This window comes from Ailuropoda melanoleuca, chromosome 2 (assembly GCF_002007445.2).
Source record: "Ailuropoda melanoleuca isolate Jingjing chromosome 2, ASM200744v2, whole genome shotgun sequence".
NCBI lineage: Eukaryota > Metazoa > Chordata > Mammalia > Carnivora > Ursidae > Ailuropoda > Ailuropoda melanoleuca.
In genome coordinates this window covers 180,545,948-180,567,322 of record NC_048219.1, presented here as the reverse complement: position 1 = coordinate 180,567,322, position 21,375 = coordinate 180,545,948, and the positions used below count along the sequence as shown (strand labels likewise).

Sequence of the window (21,375 nt, the reverse complement as noted above, 5' to 3'; positions counted from 1 at the left end):
GCTCTTCTGCTATGAGCCTGCTTCTTCCTCTCCCACTCCCCCTGCTTGTGTTCCCTCTCTCGCTGGCTGTCTCTATCTCTGTCAAATAAATAAATAAATAAATAAAATCTTTAAAAAAAAATTTTTTTTTCACCTTAAGGTGGTTCTAATCCAAGGCAAGGGAGCTGGGCTTCTTGACCTTACCTGTGACTCTCTCAGAGTGCAGGTAAAGGATCTCTTGTAGCTTGAGGACAATCTGTGAAAAAGAGCCCTAGGTACTCGCTGTCGTAAACATACCTAAATTGGTGTGGGGTCAGGGGGAATCTGCATTATGTGCCACAGGCTTTATGCATGATGGGCCTCCTAAAATTAGCACTTTTAATCAAAGCATGAGCATATCTCTAACTAGTCCCACTCCACTCATATAGGTTCAGGTATTTGGGAATAATAGATGGGGGAAATGTGACTTAAGAAATTTTAACTCTGGGGGCGCCTGGGTGGCACAGCGGTTAAGCGTCTGCCTTCAGCTCAGGGCGTGATCCCGGCGTTCTGGGATCGAGCCCCACATCAGGCTCCTCTGCTATGAGCCTGCTTCTTCCTCTCCCACTCCCCCTGCTTGTGTTCCCTCTCTCGCTGGCTGTCTCTATCTCTGTCAAATAAATAAATAAATAAATAAAATCTTTAAAAAAAAATTTTTTTTTCACCTTAAGGTGGTTCTAATCCAAGGCAAGGGAGCTGGGCTTCTTGACCTTACCTGTGACTCTCTCAGAGTGCAGGTAAAGGATCTCTTGTAGCTTGAGGACAATCTGTGAAAAAGAGCCCTAGGTACTCGCTGTCGTAAACATACCTAAATTGGTGTGGGGTCAGGGGGAATCTGCATTATGTGCCACAGGCTTTATGCATGATGGGCCTCCTAAAATTAGCACTTTTAATCAAAGCATGAGCATATCTCTAACTAGTCCCACTCCACTCATATAGGTTCAGGTATTTGGGAATAATAGATGGGGGAAATGTGACTTAAGAAATTTTAACTCTGGGGGCGCCTGGGTGGCACAGCGGTTAAGCGTCTGCCTTCAGCTCAGGGCGTGATCCCGGCGTTCTGGGATCGAGCCCCACATCAGGCTCCTCTGCTATGAGCCTGCTTCTTCCTCTCCCACTCCCCCTGCTTGTGTTCCCTCTATCGCTGGCTGTCTCTACCTCTGTCAAATGAATAAATAAAATCTTTAAAAAAAAAAAAAAAAAAGAAATTTTAACTCTGTGTGAAATGTAAATATTCTGAAATAACTATTTAAAATTAACAACTATGTCTTTATATACTTATGTATATATATTGAATTAAATTATTAACTGTAGGAACAACAAGGCTATGACAGATCCCTCCAGAAAGTATTTAACCAGCAGTAGAGAGAAGCAGCTGAGTTTGAAACAGTCAGAAGAGAATAGGACATCAGGTAAGTATTTGGTCTTCATATAAGATACTCATTTATTATATGATGTATTGTATTAGACTAGAAATAAAAACCTAAACTGGGACACATCTCTACATTATTCAGGAATACTGCATGATTCAGTACTAGTTATTGGGTGCCAAATTTGTGTCCTTTACTTGGCTAAAGTATTAGCAATGTAAGGGAATTTTTATTCTGTTAACAAAGAATCTAACCTTTACCTTCTTCCCTATTTAATTGCCTAAAATTAAACTTTCTCATTATCAATGTACCTGGACCATAGAATGAATCCAAGGAGTTAAAGTGGTTGAAACTGAATTTTATAAGTGTTGTTACATGTTAGAAGTTCCAGAAGATCTTGGAATTATTGCCTAAAGCAATTGTTTAAGCTCACCTTGTGCCCTATTTTTACAAAAACTAAAAGTTAGACTGTCCACGAATTGATGTCAGTGTTTCCCACATTTAACCTGTCTTTCTGATCCTCAGAACTCCGTAGACACTCAGCTTTGTGGTATTGATTTGAATATTATATCAGCTGGAAATTAAATTGAAGCAAGTTAAAATATGGCATGATTTTGGGAGTTGAAGAGAATTCATTTGATTAGGACTCTAGGTACATTCTTTAAGTGGTTCATGATTGTGACATTAGACTCCTCCAGAAAGAAGTATCTAATATAATTCTTATTTCTGAAATAATAATACATTATGTAAACTCCACTTACGGGTTTTCAGCTTTTGTAATCAATCTATAGTTAGAAAACAATGCTTAAAGATGTAATAAGCCTTAACAATGTTGAATTTAAGGTATGTCTTAGAAAAGTTGATGTGGAAATGGAGAAGGAAGTAATACGTGGTCAGGTGATAAGAAAGTTCATAGAACAAAATATAGAAGTTTTAAGTGTGTTGAAGTTAGAAAGTTAATTAGTAAAACTAACATCACAATCAATAATTGGTTGGAGAGAAAGAACAAGAATGGGGTGATGTAGGGGCGCCTGGGTGGCACAGCGGTTAAGCGTCTGCCTTCGGCTCGGGGCGTGATCCCGGCGTTATGGGATCGAGCCCCACATCAGGCTCCTCTGCTATGAGCCTGCTTCTTCCTCTCCCACTCCCCCTGCTTGTGTTCCCTCTCTCGCTGGCTGTCTCTATCTCTGTCAAAATAAATAAATAAAAAAATAAAATCTTTAAAAAAAAAAAAAAAGAATGGGGTGATGTAAATGAGAAGTTTCTAATTTTTCATAATGGAGGTAACTGATACTGTTTATAATGAATAAATTAAGAAATAGAAACATTATGTAGCATTATGAAAGAAATGAGGAAAACTAGGTTTTAAAAAATGGTTAGAAATTAGAAGCAAAATTTGTAGAGTTTTGGGACAGGAAAGTATTCTTTACTGTTATAACCTTTCCACAGTGTTTGATCTTTTAACATGCGTATATATTACTTCGATGAAAAGAAAGGGGGAAAAAGAGTTAAGTATGAACAGGCCTAATGCATAATTTTACTACTAAATGAACTTGAATGGTCGATTAGGAATTAAATTTTTCCTGTTTGGCTTTTTTAGGACTTTTACCTTTACAGTCATCATCCTTTTATGGCAGCAGAACTGGATCCAAGGACTACTCCTCTGGTAGCACTAACTTAGACAGGTATGTGTTGGTTAAATACCTTGTGAAGAACTTGAGGTGCTCTCTTCTGCAGATTGTTGAATTGAAGGGGGAGGCTGTCCATTATGCTCTAAGTGAATACTCTAATTTAAAATAACAAAATTGATGAGAATCATAGACTCATGACATTTTAGTTGGTACTCTGGAAATGTTTTAGTTTTCATATTTTTTTTTTTTTAAAACAAATTTTTCAACAAATGAATAAACTGATGTCTAGGGAGATTTGTACTAGGGTCACAGGTGACTGGCAATGTGATCAGATTCTAGACTAGTGTATTTTCCATCATGCCAGGTGATGAACATACTAAGATCTCTCCTGAGGCATTTTTAAATTGCCTTTGTTGCCTTTGTATTTGTTAAGCTACTACCAAAAGTTAAGACATTTTCTTTAAAAAAAACAAGTTGTACACAATTGTATAATTAGGATCTTTTACTGAAAAAGGCCACTCAGAAATTTAATTGCTGTCCCATAGATACAGGTTAAATTTTTTTTGAGATTTATTGAGTATAAATATATGAGAGAACTGCTGACTACTTGTGAAGAAGGCATGATCTTGGAATGTAGCCTGGAGGGACAGTGGTAAATGTAAAAAGGTAAGAAGAATGGTGCTGTACGTGCTATGTAATGACCTATGGATACTTTGTTTTTTAGTAGAATTTAATTCAAAGTAGTAAAAAAAAAAATCTTGATTATTTGATAAAATGATTGAGGGGAAGTAAAGAATTTGATACTGTACTTTTAAGAGAGAGACATATGTCTGCTTATTAGAAGAATCTTAAAGGAGGGGTGCCTGGGTGGTACAGCAGTTAAGCATCTGCCTTTGGCTGAGGGTGTGATCCCGGCATTATGGGGTCGAGTCCCACATCAGGCTCCTCGGCTATGAGCCTGCTTCTTCCTCTCCCACTCCCCCTGCTTGTGTTCCCTCTCTCGCTGGCTGTCTCTATCTCTGTCAAATAAATAAATAAAATCTTGAAAAAAAAAAAAAAGAATCTTAAAGGAATCCAAGTTTTTACAAAAACCTAAATTTCGTGTGTAAATAATTAAATGTAGTACAAATTTCTTCTCAAAATAATAGACCTCACTGTACACTGGATGGCTAAGGAAAAGAATATTTTTTTAAATACAAAGCTTTATTCAAAGATGAGGTGATAATTTCCAAATCAGTGAGAAAAAACTGATATTTAGTAAAGGCTGAAGTCATAGAGCATATGGAAAACACAGACTAGAGTCACGTATTTAGAAAACCAGCATGAGATTGGGAATTGAACATGACCCCAGGCCAGAATTTGGTTTCTGATATGAAGCTACATATCTAGAACTGCTCTCTGTGCTAATAAACCAAGGCAAAACACTTCTGGTAGAACCGCTTGGGTTTGGAACCATAAATATGCTGCTTGCCTCATGCTCCCTGAGCAGAGTGCAAATACACAGAAATGGGAATTTCAGTGACTGACATCTGTGTTACCTGTGTAGGGGCAGGAATTGTGAACCTCTAATATAAAGTCCTATGCAGATTAGAGGTCCACACTGGGGCAGACACTAAACAAGTCAAGAATGCCTGATTGTGGACTACAACACAGAGAGGAGGTGGTAAATGTGAAATGAAATGAAGAGACTTTATGTTGGGCCCCATGGTCTATCCTCCATGTCTTTTTTTTTTTTTTTTAAAGATTTGTTTATTTTAGAGAAAGCTCGTGAGTGGACTGAGGGGCGGGGAGACAGAGGGAGAGGGTGAGAGAGAATCTCAAGCAGATTCATCACCGAGCACAGAGCCGGATGTAGGGCTCGATCTCACAACCCTGAGATGATAACCTGAGCCAAAATGAAGAATCAGAGGCTTAACCAACTAAGCCACCAGGCGTCCCCATCCTCCATGTCTTAATAGCATTTGGAGAAAATAAGACCAAGGAAAATAAAGACAAGGAATTTGTCAGAGAAACAATGGATGAAAATGATGAAAGTCCACACACTGAAAAGCTTCAACAAATGCCAAACAGCAGATACTTAAAAAAAAAAAAAAAAAATCCATATTGTAGATGAAATTTTAAAAGCTACTTAAAAGAAAATATATCATCTATAGGAGGAAAAGAGATTGACATTTGCAGCGACAGAAACAGAATACACTAGAGTAATAGGATCAAAGAATTCTATACCCAGCTAAATTATAATTCAAGAATGCAGACAAATAATTCTGTTTTTAGCTACAGAGACAATTTATTCTGCAAGAAGCAAACTGAACAAAGGAAGTAATGAAAATATCAGCAAAAATTATAAAAGCATATTTAAAAATCTAAATACTTTTAAAATTCTTTTGTATAATTAATAAGTGCCTATGGTAGAAACTTCAGAAGTTACAGGGTGCATGCAGTAGAAAGTAAATCTCCCTTTCTTTTTTAATTCCTAGTTTATTTTTCCAGATACCCATTAAGGATTATTCTATGCATCTAAATAGTTTGATAGTTTTTATAAAATGAGGATACAATAGGCTTGAAAGCAAAAAAAATAATAAAATATTAGACAATAAGAAATATAGGAGTGGGGAAGAGTATAGGGAAATTAAAACATTTTAAGTTACTTTTGAGAACTTAAGTTACACATATTAAAAATTTAAAGATGACTTCCATTTCTGGCCAAGATGGAATAAGAGGGACCAGATTTGCTCTCTTCCATGAAACAACTGAGGACCTGGACAAAATACATGAAATATTATGAGTATCATGATGTTGGACATGAGGCAGTGGACAGTGATCGATGAGAGATGGGAAACAAATGTAATTAATCTTATGACTGCTCCACCTTGCTTCCTGAGAAAGTTCCCAGGCTGCCACACAAGGAGGGGGAACTAAGCAGAGCCCTGTGCTCTTCCTGAGTTGAGGAAGTGGAGCTAGGAGTCCAAGGAGGCCAAGGCATCTGGAATTCACAGAACAGGGACCGGAGGGGATAACTGCACAGAGAAGGAACTGTAGAGCTCTACAGAGGATCTCCCTTGAGTATTCCGTTGACTGCTCATCAACCTATGCAGGTGAATAAACTAGCCAAGGCCTGGGAAGGAATCACCCACAGGATCTAAGGGAATAATACTTGGGAGTTCACATAAAGCCGGACATTGTTTCTGTTCCTGATAGCAGGAATTTGCATGCTAAGAAAGATCTTGCCTCATTAGCAGGGAAATCTATCCCTGGACTAATTGCTGCTCTGTTCCCACGTAACCTTAAAAGCAAGACCCAAAAAAGATAATACTGTTTCCAGGTAACCTAACCACATCACAGAGCAAAATTCCAGAATGTTTATAGAAATAAAAAATATCTAGCACTCAATAAGATAAAAGTCTCAATGTCTGGCATCCAAGAAAACATACTAGGCAGAAAAGCAGAAAAATACAACTCATATGGAGGAGAAAAATTAATAAATACTCAGAAATGACACAGGTGGTAGAATTAGTACATGGATATTAAAAGTTATTAGTCGCCCCTCCCCCCAAAAAATGTCATTGGTCCAAATCAGTCATGATGTTAAATATAGATACAAAATGTTCCAGTTAAAAAGAGAAAGACTGGATTTTAAAGGAAGAAAAATAATTATATGCTATTTAAAAGAAACAACTACAACATAAAGATGAAGAAAGGTTGAGAGCAAAAGGATGGAAGCAAATATACCTTGTACTGTTCAAATTACAGTGTTTTTAGTAGTGCACAGTAAGAGATAAAACTGATAGAAAGCTAATGATAAGTTTTAGGGTAGGGGCGCCTGACTGGTTCAGTCAATAGAGCACGTGACCCTTAACCTTGGACTTGTGAGTTCCACATGTGCATTGAGTGTAGAGATTACTTACAAATAAAATCTTAAAAAAAGAAAGTCTAAGCAGATTAAAGACCTAAATAGGAGGAAAATGAGAAAACTTTTAGGAGAGGGGCACCTGGGTGACTCAGTCGGTTAAGCGCCTGCCTTCGGCTCAGGTCATGATCCCAGGGTGCTGGGATCGAGTCCAGCATCGGGCTCAGCAGGGAGCCTGCTTCTCCCTCTCCCTCTGCTGCTCCCCCTGCCTCTGCTCTCTCTCTGTCAAAGAACTAAATAAAATCTTTAAAAAAAAAAAAAACTTTAAGGAGAAAATAATAGGAAAATATTTCTGTGACCTTTACAGTATAGAATTATAGAATTAATTCTTAAGACACAAAAGTTGAAACCATAGAAGCACCTGGGTGGCTCAGTCGTTAAGCATCTGCCTTCAGCTCAGGGCGTGATCCCAGGATTCTGGGATCGAGCCCCACATCAGGCTCCACCGCTGGGAGCCTGCATCTTCCTCTCCCACTCCCCCTGGCTGTGTTCCCTCTCTCGCTGGCTGTTTCTCTCTCTCTGTCAAATAAATAAAAGTAAAATCTTAAAAAAAAAAAAGTTGAAACCATAGGGCAGTGGCCAGGCAGCCCAGCTTTGCAGATGCTCTTGTTGCACTGTGACCTGCCACCAGGATGCCCAAGAGGGAGGTCCGCTCTGTGGTGGGGAAGGGGGGCAGCGAAGGAGGAGAAATCTGCTCCTGCAAAAGTAAAAATGAAGCTCAAAAAGGAAGCAGGAAAGGATAAATCTTCAGACAAAAAAAGTACAAAGAGGGAAAGGGGGAGCAGAGGGAAAACAAGCTACAGTGGCTAACCAGGAAACAAAAGACTTATGTACAGGAAACATAGAAAACTGGGGCATCTGGGTGGCTCAGTTGGTTAAGCATCTGCCTTCGGCTTGGGTTATGATCCCAGGGTTTTGGGATCAAGCCCCATGTTGGGCTCCTTGCTCAGTGGGGATCTTCCTTTTCCCTCTCCCTCTGCAGCTCCCCCTACTTGGGCTTTCTCTTTCTGTCAAATAAATAAAAGCTTTTAAAAAAAGAAAGAAAGAAAACAGAGAAACTAAAAATGAGGAGAGTCCAGCCTCAGATGAAGCAGGAGAGAAAGAAGCCACATCTGATTAATATCATAAGCCATGTCTTATGAGTGGTCCCTGTCTCCCTTCTTGTATAATCTAGAGGAATATTTTTATCAACTATTTTATAAATGCAAGTTTTTTAGTAGCTCTAGAAACGTTTTTAAGGAGGGAATCCCACCTTATCCCAATTTTTTAAGTGTAGATTTTTTTTTAAGAGGTTAAATCATTTGCTGATTGTTTCTTGGTACAACAAGAAAATAGTGGAATATTGAATATGGGAGGCTTTGATTGTCTTGGATGTCAGCTGAACATTCCATAGGTGGGGTAGTTTTTCTAGCCTGTAATACCAAGCATACTAAATGGCAGTTTGGAGTCAGTCATGCGTTTAATAGGTCATGAACATTTTAAATTACTTCTTTTTCCATGTTGTTTTTTGTAGAATTGTTTCCTAAAGAAAACCACTTCTTGATCTTGGCTCCCCCTGTCAGAATTTTGTACACTCTGTAACATCTTGGTCCTGGCAGTCCTGTTTTCCTAGTAACTTTGTTAATGTGCTATGCAAGATTGAAGATTTGAGTATGTAGTGTATATGATACTACATTGTGAATTAATGGGACTTAACAGTGTAACAGCGTATCAACATTTGAAGATATTGATACTTGATAAGAAAAATTATTCTCATTTATCATAAATTGGTACTTGATTAAGGAAAATTTGCCTTCAAATTTTAAGCTGGAAGGTCACTGGAAGAAGTTTTAGAAAAGAATTACAACTACATGATTTTTTAGATTTTTGGTACATACACTAATAATTGTGTACAAATTGAAATGTCTACTGATCCTCAGAACAACCAATAAAAACTGAATTATGAAGGAAAAAAATTGAAACCATAAAAGGTTGGTAAAGACTATGTAAAAGCTTAAAACTTAGAACATATACAGGGCTCCTGAGTGGTTCAGTCAGTTAAGCATCTGCCTTTGGCTCAAGTCATGATCCTGGGGTGCTGGGATCAAGCCCTGTGTCTGGCTCCCTGCTCAGCAAGGGAGCCTCCTTCTCCCTGTCCCTCTGCCTGCCGCTCCCCCTGCTTGTGATGTCTCTCTGTCAAATAAATAAAATCTTAAAAAAAACGAAACCAGGGGCGCCTGGGTGGCATAGCGGTTGGGCGTCTGCCTTCGGCTCAGGGCGTGATCCCGGCGTTATGGGATCGAGCCCCACATCGGGCTCCTCTGCTATGAGCCTGCTTCTTCTTCTCCCACTCCCCCTGCTTGTGTTCCCTCTCTCGCTGGCTGTCTCTATCTCTGTCGAATAAATAAAATCTTTAAAAAAAACCAAAAAACAAAAAAAACCCCAAAAAACTTAGAACATATAATAGACAAAGGATTAGAACATAAAATCTGTGAAAAACTATAAATCATTAAGAACCCAATATAAAACTAAGGGTACACAAAAGCAGTTTAGAGAAGAGCAAACAATTGTAAAAATATGTTCAACTTCAGTAATAATTAGGAAGGTGCAAAATAGAACAACAGTGAGATCAGTTTCACTCATTAATGTAATGGAGACCATGTGAAGATATGGAAATTCACTGTTAGTGGAAATAGAAATTGGTACAGCCTTTTTGAAAACAATCACAAGGTCTCAGAAAAGTAAAAATTAAAAATGCTTATTCCTGACATTTTCACTTCTAAGCTTATATACTAAAGGAAGTTCTCCAGGAGATTATGTGAAAGAATATTTTTTGTGTCATTATTTGTCATAGTGAAAAAAGTTAACTGCTAAATGTTTTCAAGACTAGTCAAACTGATGTATCATATCCATTAAGAGAATAAAAGTCAATAGCAAAGTAAAACTATATTATAGTTTGTCTCAAGTCATTGATAATTACAGGTTACGTAGGTATAGTGTTGTATGCCTCTTCAACTATCTCTTGACAGACTTGTTAATTTACATTTGGGGAATTTTTCCCCAGTTGATCATTATTACTGATACTTCCCCAAGTTTAGGATTTTTTTTTCAGACATTGACCTCTTTGAATGTGCTAGGGGATAAAATAGCATGCAAAATTATTTTGCTTATGCGTTATATGTTCTTTTTAATAGGACTAATGTTTCAAGCCAAACTCCCTCTGCCAAAAGAAGTTTGGGATTTCTTCCTCAACCAGCTCCTCTTTCTGTTAAAAAACTAAGGTGTAACCAGGATTACACTGGCTGGAACAAACCAAGAGTGCCCCTTTCCTCTCACCAACAGCAGCAACTGCAGGGGTAGGTAAATTCTTTATACTTTGCTTTCTTTTTATGAAGTCATTAACTAAAGTATATTTTGCTTGATGTCAAAAAAATGATGAAAGGAGTTCTACTAATTACAGTTCTCAAATATGTACTCACTTATTAAAGATTTATCACATCCATAAATAATGGTAACTCCATTATCCAGTCTCCAGTTTTTGAACTTTGGAAAAAATGCATGTATATAACGTACTAATCATAAGGTAGAAAATGCGTAGTCTCCAATCACATACACCATCATACTCCTGAGATACTTCAACATTGTTTTATGTATATCCTCCCCATCCCCTTCATGGTTATATTTTTATTAAACACATAAAAAAGAGATCATAGTGTAATAACTGTAGTAAAAATAGTAGCAGTTTTACCTAAAGTGTTTATGTTGAATACTGTGTGTTAAGTGTTTAAATAGACTTTTTTCTTTAAATCCTCACAGGCCCTCTGTGAGCTAGATGTATGAAAAAACTGCTTTTACAAATGAAGTAACGAAGGCTTAGAGAAGTTAATTAACTTTCTCAAGATGATATAGTTAGTGGTACAGCAGTAGTAAATCTAGTCAGACTCCACTTGCATTTTTTTTTTTTTTAAGATTGTATTTATTTATTTTTTTATTTTGATAGAGAGAGCATGCACGACCACTGGATTGAGCAAAGGGAAAGGGAGAGAGGGAATCTTAAACAGACTCCATGCTGAGTGCAGAGCCTGACACAGGGCTCGATCTAATGACCCTGAGGTTGTGATCTGAGCCAAAACCGAGCCGGATGCTCAACCAACTGAGGCACACAGGCTCCCCTCCACTTGCATTCTTAACCACTGTGCTCTATTATCTGTTCCCTGATTTTTTCACTCTACATTGATCATGGGCTTCCCCATATATTAATACATAACCTTCAACCATGTTAGTATGCATTTAGATTTCCCTATTTTCCCATTACAGTTCAGGCTAGAATGAACATTCTCATATACATACCTTTTTAAAATTTATCGGAACTTTCCTATAGCATAAATTCTTGGACGTGTATTTTCGTTAAGATTAAAAGAAGGCGCTTTGAAATGTTTTATTACTCTTACTAAATTGCTGTCCTCAAACTACCAACTTGTTTTCAGTGTCACTCAAATTACTGTTTTTGTACCAGCTTTAAGGTTATCTTTTTACTTGAATAAGTGGCATCTCCCAGTTTGGCTTATCCATTGTAATATATGTGCTTCATGTCTTAGCAGATAATAACATAAAACTTGCAGTGAAGGTATTTCACTTTCTTCTCTGCTTACCTGTTCCTTTTCTCTGAGCTTTTTTTTTTTTTTTAAGAGAGACTAAGTGCGTGCACATGCAACTAGTGCAACTAGTGGGGAGAGGTAGAGAGAGAATCATAACCAGTCTCCATGCCCAGCACGAAGCCGGATGTGAGGCTCGATCGCACAACCCTGAGGTTATCACCTGAGCAGAAATCAAGAGGCAGACGCTTAACTGAATGAGCCACCCAGGCGCCCCAATAGACAAAATGTTTAAATAAACTGCAGGGAGAATAACAGTTGTAAAATAATAGCTGAAGATCATCAGTACTCCACTTTCAATAATGGATAGAACATATAGACAGAAAAATCAGTAAGAAAATATAGGATTTGACCAACACTAAACTGCCTAGATCTTTTTATTTTTTAAAGATTTTATTTATTTATTTGACAGAGACAGCCAGCGAGAGGGGGAACACAAGCAGGGGGAGTGGGAGAGGAAGAAGCAGGCTCCCAGCAGAGGAGCCCGATGTGGGGCCCGATCCCATAACGTCAGGATCACGCCCTGAGCCCAAGGTAGACGCCTAACGACTGCGCCACCCAGGCGCCCCTAAACTGCCTAGATCTTATGGATATATATAGAACACTCCACCCAACAACAACATAATACACATTCTCAAATGCACATGAAACATTGTCTAGGAGAGACCATATGTTAGGCCACAAAGTCAGTCTCAATTTAAAGGTTTGAAATCATCTGAAGTATCTGAACAATAGAATGAGGCTGGAAATCAGTTATAGATGGAAAACTGGAAATATGTAGAAATTAATACACTCTTAACCAGTGAAGTCAAAGAAGAAATCACAAGGGAAATTAAAAAATACGTAGAGAGATGAATGACGCTCTAGCGGCATACCAAAATTGGTGGGATGCAGTAAAATCAGTGCTCAGAGGGAAATTTATAGCAGGAAACACCTACATTAAAAAAGAAATGTTGGTGGGGGGCGCCTGGGTGGCACAGCGGTTAACCGTCTGCCTTCGGCTCAGGGCGTGATCCCGGCATTACGGGATTGAGCCCCACATCAGGCTCCTCCGCTATGAGCCCTTCTTCCTCTCCCACTCCCCCTGCTTGTGTTCCCTCTCTTGCTGGCTGTCTCTATCTCTGTCAAAAAAATAAATAAATAAAATCTTTAAAAAAAAAGAAAAAAAGAAAAAAGAAACGTTGGTGAGGCTGTGAAGAAGTTAGAACCCTTGGACTTTGCTGGTGGGAACGGTGCAGCTGCTATGGAAAACAGTGTAGCAATTTCTTGAAGAATTAAAAGTAGAATTACCATATGATCCAGCAAGTCTGTTTCTGGGTATATATCCAGAAGAATTGAGAGCAGTGACTTGAACAGATACTTATACACCTATGCTCACCTAAAGGTGAGAGCAACCCAAGAATCCAATGGATGAGTAGATAAACCAAATGTATTTTATACATATAATGGAATACTGGTTAGCTTTAAGTAGGAAAGAAATTCTGACGCATGCTACAATGTGGATGAACCTTGAAGACATGCCAAGTGAAATAAGCTTGTCACTGAAGGACAGATACTGTATGATATCACTTATATGAATTACCTAGAATAGTCAGATTCATAAGAGTCCAAAAGTAGAGTGGTGATTGCCAAGGAGGGGGCAATAGGGACTTATTGTTAAATGGATACAGTTTCAGTTCCAGAAAATGAAAAAATTCTGGAGGTTGATCGTGGTGACAGTTGTACAACATTGTGAATGTACTTAATGCATCTGAAACTGTGCACCTTAAAATGGTTAAATAATGGAGCGCCTGGCTGCCTCATTCGGTAGGACATGCATGTGACTCGTGATCTCTGGGTTGTGAGTTTGAGCCCTACATTCAGCATAGAGTCGTCTTAAAAAAAATTTTTTTTTTTTTAAAGATTTTATTTATTTATTTGACAGAGATAGAGACAGCCAGCGAGAGAGGGAACACAAGCACGGAGAGTGGGAGAAGAAGCAGGCTCATAGCAGAGGAGCCTGACATGGGGCTCGATCCCAGAACGCCGGGATCACGCCCTGAGCCGAAGGCAGACGCTTTAATCGCTGTGCCACCCAGGCGCCCCTAAAAAATTTTTTTATAAAAATGGTTAAATGATAAATTTAATGTGTATTTTATCATGATTTTTAAAAAAATGACCTCAAATCAGTAACCTAACTTTACACCTTAAGGAAGTAGAACAAGAAGAGCAAACTAAACCCAAAAGCTAGCAGAAGGAAGAGTAGAGAAGAGATGAATCAAGTAGAGACTAGAAATACAAGAGAAATACAAAAGCAACAAAACCAAAAGTTGATTCTTTGAAAAGATCAACAAAATCAAAAAACCTTTATCTAAACTGGTAAAAAGAGAAGACTCACGTAACTTAAATCAGAAGCACAAGTAAATATATTACTACCAACCTTACCAAAATAAAAAAGATTTTAAGACAATACTATGATTTCACCGCCAAATTAGATAACTAGATGAAATGGGCAGATTTCTAGAAACAAGGGAGAATTGTGCAGCTCTGAAAAAGAAAGTGTAAAAAGTTGAAGAAGGTATGTGAACTCAAAGCCAAAATGAGATACCACTTTACACCCACTAAGGTGGCTGTAATTTTTAAAAAAGAAACCTGAAAATAACAAAGTATGTGTTAAGTTAAAAAAAACAAGTCTCTAAAGAATATACAGTGTATAGCAATCTATCTTTTGTTTTTACAAAAAAAGAAATAAGAAAATATACATTTGCTTACATGTATACATAAAGTATTTCAGATATATAAAATGGAATATGTAAAATGTGATGTGTTTAATATTTTTTATTTAAATTAGAATGTAATACACAATATTTATATCTAAAATTTATTACATAAAGTATATAGATACTTTTTATATTTTAAGTTGCTGTGTCTTCAAGTTCACTGGTATTTTCTTCAGTGTCTAATCTGGTAATCTCAATTCAATAGTATTTTCATCTATTGTGTTTTCCATCTCTAAAATTAATTTGGGGCTCTTTTATATCTTCTGTTTCTTTCCTCTTAGGTTTATTTTTTTTCTTTGCACCTGTAATCACATGAAGCATATTTATAATAGCTGTTTTAATATCTGCAATTGGGTTTAATTATTCTTGAGACCTGTGTTTAAGCTCTTTGGTGTCAAATCTAGAGTGGACTTTATTTTAAGGCTAATTCCTTTTCTAAAGCATGGCTCCTCTGGGGTTTCTAGTAATGTCCTATGAGTTCACCTAGGTCTCTCCACTCTGGTGGGAACTTAAACAATTTTGGGTACTGCATGAGCTCTGGGAATTATTCTGCTAAAATCTTGCCTCGTGTCATGGGGTTTTACCCTAAGCATGCACAGGTTAGTATTCAGCCAAATATTCAACAGACCATGCATATTTCTGGAGTTCTTCCTTTGCACAGCTCCCTCTCAGGTGCTCTGTCCCAGAAATCTTAGCAGTCTCAGCCTATCAAACTCCAGTTTCTTTCCGCTCAATTCAGCATGATTTCTGGGCCCTGTTTGGGTACCCCGCCCTGGACTGCAGTTCACAAATTGCCTGTAGCCAGAAACCCTGCATAATGGATGGTACTCACACAGTTTGTTTCCCTTCTCTTAAGGATCACAGTCTTGCACTGCCTGTTGTCCAATATTTTGCCCATTGTTTTTTTTCATTATCCGTGGTAGTAGGATAATTTCAGACCCTGATACTTTCTTGTAGTCTGAAGTGGAAGCTCTCCAGGGTATTCAAAGTTGACATCACTAGTGATCAGCACGGGAATATCATGTACCTCTGAATGTGATACCCTGAAAAGGACACAGTATCACTATGTGTCACTATGTGCTTTTCCAGCCTGAACTGAATCTCGTCATAAAGAAATAGCAAACCCAACATGAGAAACAGTCCATTAAACAATAGTGGTGGGGGAGGTTGTGTTCTTCACAGATGTCAATGTATGTTAGATAAGAGCATATCAACATCAAATTTTATAATGCTGGTAACTCTGCTTTGATTGTATAAGAGAATCTTCTTGTTCTTGTGAAATACACCCTGAAGTATTTAGGGCTGAATGGTTATGATCTATGTAACTTACTCTCACATGGTTCAGGAGAAATACAGGGAGAGGTGCATTAAATTGTAAAGTGTATAGTACAAAAGATTAACAGTTGGTGAATATGGATAAAGAATAATTCTTGTGCAACTTTTTTGAGAGTTGGGAATATTTTCAAATAAAAGTTTTTTTAAACATACGTGCTTTAGAAAAATGTTTGGCAATGCCCATTTAACCTAAATACATATATCCTATGACCCAGCTTCTACTTCTGGGCATATACCTAAGAGAAATGAATTAAGTTATATCTCAATGAAAAAATTAAAATTATAAATAAGAACAAATAGCTCTTTGGATAAGTCCCCAGTTACTTTTAGCATTCATTTGAAAATGTATAATTTTCCTTATTATAATCTTATAATGCAGTGGTTCTCAAAGTGTGGTCCCCAGACCAACAGCATGAGCATCAACTGGAATCCTGCTAGAAATGCACAGTTCTTCACTCTCTCTGTCTGGATCTAAGTATCTAGTTGGGGCCCAGCAATACGTATTTTAACAAGCCCTCCATGTGATTCTGATGGGTGCTATACTGTGCTATACTAGAGAGCCCCCTACTTTAATGAACATGTCAGGAACTACTGTTGACTTCAAAAGTACTATTTTTTTCATTTTCAGCTTCTCCAATTTGGGAAATACCTGCTATATGAACGCTATTTTACAATCTCTGTTTTCACTCCAGTCATTTGCAAATGACTTGCTTAAGCAAGGTATCCCGTGGAAGAAAATTCCACTGAATGCACTTATCAGGTAATTGTTACATTCTTACTAAGTAACCTTTTACCTTATTGATTATAGAGTAGCAGAGTTTTAGACACTTAGAGTTTTATGTGCCATTGTTAACAGTCTTTAAAATATCATGCTAACCAGACTTTTGTAAAACGTCACTAAACTTGTCTCTTGTTTTAACAGACGCTTTGCACACTTGCTTGTTAAAAAAGATATCTGTAATTCAGAGACCAAAAAAGATTTACTCAAGAAGGTTAAGAATGCCATTTCAGCTACAGCAGAGAGATTCTCTGGTTATATGCAGAATGTGAGTACTAATTGTTTTTAAACATTTTAGAGATAAGGAAAATTGAAAAATTTGATCTCAGTGTATTATCTAATTTCTATTTTAAAATGAGATTGTGTGCATGTGTTCGTCACAAGTTGAAAAACCTGAGGACTTACAGTAAGGTTTAATATGACTCTTCTGTGTATTTTATCATATTTGAAAAATACAAATATCATTTGTCATTATAGGAATTTGGGCTATTTTTTAGCTACAAAGGCTTTTCTAGAAAAAATACTTTATCTTAAAGGAGTGATTCATTCATTCATTCTAATCCAACTGGTAGTTAAAAATACAAAATCCGTCGTTCTTTTTTTTTATTTTTTCTTTAAATTCAATTTAGTTAACATATAGTATTGTATATGTAATAACAGACTATATGTTGTATGTGTAATACAACATACAACACTATACAATAATATAGTACATTATTTGTTTCAGAGGTAGAATTTAGTGATTCATCGGTTGCAGTGTCATTTGCTCTTATTCACAAAATATGTACCCCGAGATCGTTAGAGTAAATCTGACCTTTTTCACATATGGTACTGACCTCCAAGTGCGTTAGTTGTATAAATCACAGTTAGCAATCTATCATTGTGATAGGAAAGGTTTTGATTGTATGATTAAAGATATTGTGCCTTCTTAGGATGCTCATGAATTTTTAAGTCAGTGCTTAGACCAGCTGAAAGAGGACATGGAAAAGTTAAATAAAACTTGGAAGACTGAACCTGTTCCCGGAGAAGAAAATTCTTCAGATATTTCGGCCACCAGGGTGTACACTTGTCCTGTTATTACTAACTTGGAGTTTGAGGTTCAGCACTCCATCATCTGTAAAGCGTAAGTAGCATCTAAGAAGACTCTTTGCCCTTTTAATTCTTCATGGCAAATGATTAAAATTCTTCTAGAAGGATTTAATTCTTACCTTCCTTTCTATGTCATAAGGACACATAAATGCATAGATTCTACCAAACATCCCCTTTCAATATCTTTATCTTCTATAAAAATGCTTTGTAGGGTGAGAACTAAGGGGAAGCTATTTTGTCATGTGCTGTAGTGCTGACTAAACAATTTTGATCTGTAAGTTTGTTTTTGTGGGTTTTTCTTTTAATTTCTATGTGGAATATTGAGTACTTTGGGAATACTTGATGTTTTTTTTTTTTTCCCTGAAAAGACTCCCTCCTATTGCTTATTTTATTAAACCAAATTGTCTTTATTAAAAATGAGGATTTTTTGGGGCGCCTGGGTAGCGCAGTCGTTAGGCGTCTGCCTTCGGCTCAGGGTGTGATCCCGGCGTTCCGGGACCGAGTCCCACATCGGGCTCCTCCACTGGGAGCCTGCTTCTTCCTCTCCCACTCCCCTGCTGTGTTCCCTCTCTCACTGGCTATCACTCTGTCACATAAATAAATAAAATCTTTTTTTAAAAAATGGGTGTTTTTTTTTTACAGGATCAAAATTTGAATTATTTTTAATTTTTGCAGTGCTTTTTAACCATGTTTATATTGATTATTCAGACTGACTTTCTGCATTTAGTTAATTTCCATGCTCATTACCAAGACTTCTAAACCATGCACTTCACGTGAAAAGGTTCTATTTTGATTAATTTTTCAGTTATCAGTAGTACTTCTCTGAATGTTTTTTCAGAGAGAGTGGAATTCTTCTGTATAAGTAAGAATTGTGTTGCTTTCACAGAGGAGTTAATACAGGATTATTGAATCACACGTAGCCTTTCCCCCTGAATAATGTCTTATGTTTACTGTCCCATCGTGTTTTCTTACTCTGTGCCCTTTGGGAGAAACCTGATTTTGTGGGTAGTGTTTTTCTTCCTGAAAATCTGTGGTATTCCTAACTTTCGAAATCCACATTTTCACAAGTTTGCATCTAAGCATTTTGTTTAATTTTACCTTTAACATGATGGAGCTTTCTCATCTGAAAGATTTGGGATTTTCTTCTGCTAAAGACAACTGTTCTCTAAATATTACTTCCCTTCCATTTGTTTTGAAATTTTCCTTAGAAATACTCAAAACCCATATATTGGCTATCCATTCTGTCTTCCATATTTCTATTTTTCTTAGAAAAATTTCTCTCCCACTATAACATTCTAATAATTGTGACTAGAATTTTGAGCATTCAGATGGACACTAGAAAGATAGCTTTGTACCTCTAGTGTGTGTCACATTTCTTGTCTTCATAATTTCTTCAGTCTTTTGTTTCCCCAGTGGATAAATTGTTTTTACAAGAAAAAGTCCAGGTCTTATAAATATAGTCCATCTCCTTGTAAAAGCTGGAGAGCCCATCAGCAGTTAATAATATGGTAGCCAGTTATCTTTTCCTTTTCTTCTAACATACTGTCCCAACAAATTTGTTCAAGTTAGAGAGAGAAGCAGTTTTAATTGTTGTTATTTAATTGTGAGGCTGCCAACCAAATTTATTTTGGTAGGAAAATTTCAATGGCCTCCGACAGAAATGGCTACAGGCAGTGCAAGGAGAAAGAAGGCCATATCAAAGTAGTGGCTGCTGTCCTGTGCCAACAGCATCAGTCAGGCCCTCCACTTCTGCAGCACCCAGATGTTGGGTGGACATTTGAGGTGTGTGCGCCATGCATGAAGTGTGACACGTCTCATGGGATGTTAGATACACCAGTTGGGTAGGCTGAGCAGTGGCCCAGGAGTGTGGCAAGTCTGGGAGGCCTCAAGGCTCTATGAGGCTACAGCAGCAGTGGTACAACTATCTCCTTAAAGGCCTTGTTTAGTTGCTTTATTAGCAATTTTCTCTAAGACAGTTCCTTAAACACAAAATGGTTTTTGGCTCAAGGAAGATTGTGGGCACCTCAAATTGTAATTTTCATTGTTTCGCCTCTGTCCTAGCTCACTGTGGGTTAGTTTGGCTAATTTGCCAAATGTACTTATTTTTCTTAAACTGTTGTAGTTTAAATGGGCTTGTTTTCAATTACATTATAAGGTATTTCAATATAGTAAGATATTATCGAATATGAAGAATTTTCCAAAGAACTTTAATTATCTAAAACTAAGTATTCTCCATAAAACCTTCTGCAGTCTTCCCTGTCTCAGTAATAACAGTTCCATACTTAGAGTTTATCAGCCCCAAAACTCTTCTCTTTATCTAGCGTCCCTACATCTCATACGTTAGGAAATCCTCTCAGCTCTTCCTTCAGCGTATATCCAGGATCTGACCTCTTGCCACCATTCTGATCAAACCCACTATCATCTTGTGCCTGGATTGTTGGAATACCTTCTAAACTGGTCTCTGTTTCTATCCTGTCTCTCTTGAGGTTTTTGTAAACACGTTAGCGAAAGTGATCCATTTACAGTGGAAGTTAGTTCATGTTAGCCCTCTCCTCATAACCTATAAAAGCTGAAGTTCTTACTGTCATGTGCAAAATCCCATATGATCTGTTCTTCAGCAGCTCTTCTTCCCCCAGTTAACTCGGTCTTCACCTCCTACCGCTCTTTCCCCTTCCTCATTCTGTTCCTACCAAATTAGCTTCCTTGCTTTACATTTTTTTAAAATGCCGGATCCTGGTACCTAAGGGCCTTTTTCACTTACTGTTCCCTTTATCTCAAATTCTCTTTCCCCATATTCCCCTCCATATCTTTATGGAAAAGCCACTTGCTCAGTAAGGCATTTTTCTAGGCATTTACCGTATTTAAATTCCAACCATCTACTCTGATCTTTCACTACCTCCCCCCCTTTAGCACTTATCACTATCACTTTAACATACCATACATATTACTTAAATGTTTTTTATTGTCTCTTTCCTCCAATATAGCTTTGTGCAGGGAGGTATTTTATCCTGGGTTGGTTCATTGCTGTAACCCCAGTGCTACTAGAACAGTTTCTGGCATATGGGAGGCGTGTTTAGTGATGCCTAAGAAATTGCCCAAATTTATCAGCTTAAAACAATATTTATGAACTCAGTTCCGTAGGTCAGAAGTCTAGGCAGGGTGTGGCCAAGTTCTCTGCTCACAGTATCAGAAGACTGAAATCAAGGTATTGCTTGTTCTCATCTGCGTCCCCTTCTACACTCATTAAAGTTGTGGGCAGAGGGGCACCTGGGTGGCTCAGTCGTCAAGCCTCTGCCTTCGGCTCAGGGCATGATCCCAGAGTCCTGGGATCGAGCCCCACATCAGGCTCCTCTGCTGGGAGCCTGCTTCTTCCTCTCCCACTCCCCCTGCCTGTGTTCCCTCTCTCGCTGGCTGTCTCTATCAAATAAATAAATAAAATCTTTAAAAAAAAAAAAAAGTTGTGGGCAGAATGTAGTTCCTTATGATTGCAGTACTGAAGTCCCCATTTCCTTACTGGCTGTTAGCTGCAACTACTCATTTCCTAGGTAGTTTCATGCTGTGTGGCTTCCGTAGGCAATTCACAGCAGTGCTGTTTGTTTTCTTTCAGGTTAGCAGTACATGTCTGACTTTTAATCCCTGACTTCCTCTGTTTGAGACCTCTAGGCCCATATTTAAAGAGCTCAAGTGATTAAGTCTAACCCACTCATTTAATCTCCTTTTTATCAACTCAACATTAAGATTAGTAACATTAGGGGCGCCTGGGTGGCACAGCGGTTAAGCATCTGCCTTCGGCTCAGGGCGTGATCCCGGCGTTATGGGATCGGAGCCCCACATCAGGCTCCTCCGCTATGAGC

The 21,375-nt window shown here is 37.8% G+C and overlaps 1 protein-coding gene across 4 annotated transcripts in view; it reads left to right on the top strand.

The window, feature by feature from the left end:
- USP37 (ubiquitin specific peptidase 37) overlaps positions 1-21,375 on the top strand; it is an 85,534-nt gene that overhangs the window by 27,822 nt on the left and 36,337 nt on the right. For all 4 annotated transcript variants that reach the window (XM_034655176.1, XM_034655178.1, XM_034655177.1 and 1 more), the window contains exons 8-13: positions 1,333-1,430; positions 2,989-3,073; positions 10,100-10,261; positions 16,283-16,414; positions 16,577-16,700; positions 17,365-17,555. In XM_034655176.1, coding sequence (XP_034511067.1) covers positions 1,333-1,430; positions 2,989-3,073; positions 10,100-10,261; positions 16,283-16,414; positions 16,577-16,700; positions 17,365-17,555 — 792 coding nt within the window. The remainder of the gene's footprint in view (positions 1-1,332; positions 1,431-2,988; positions 3,074-10,099; positions 10,262-16,282; positions 16,415-16,576; positions 16,701-17,364; positions 17,556-21,375) is intronic.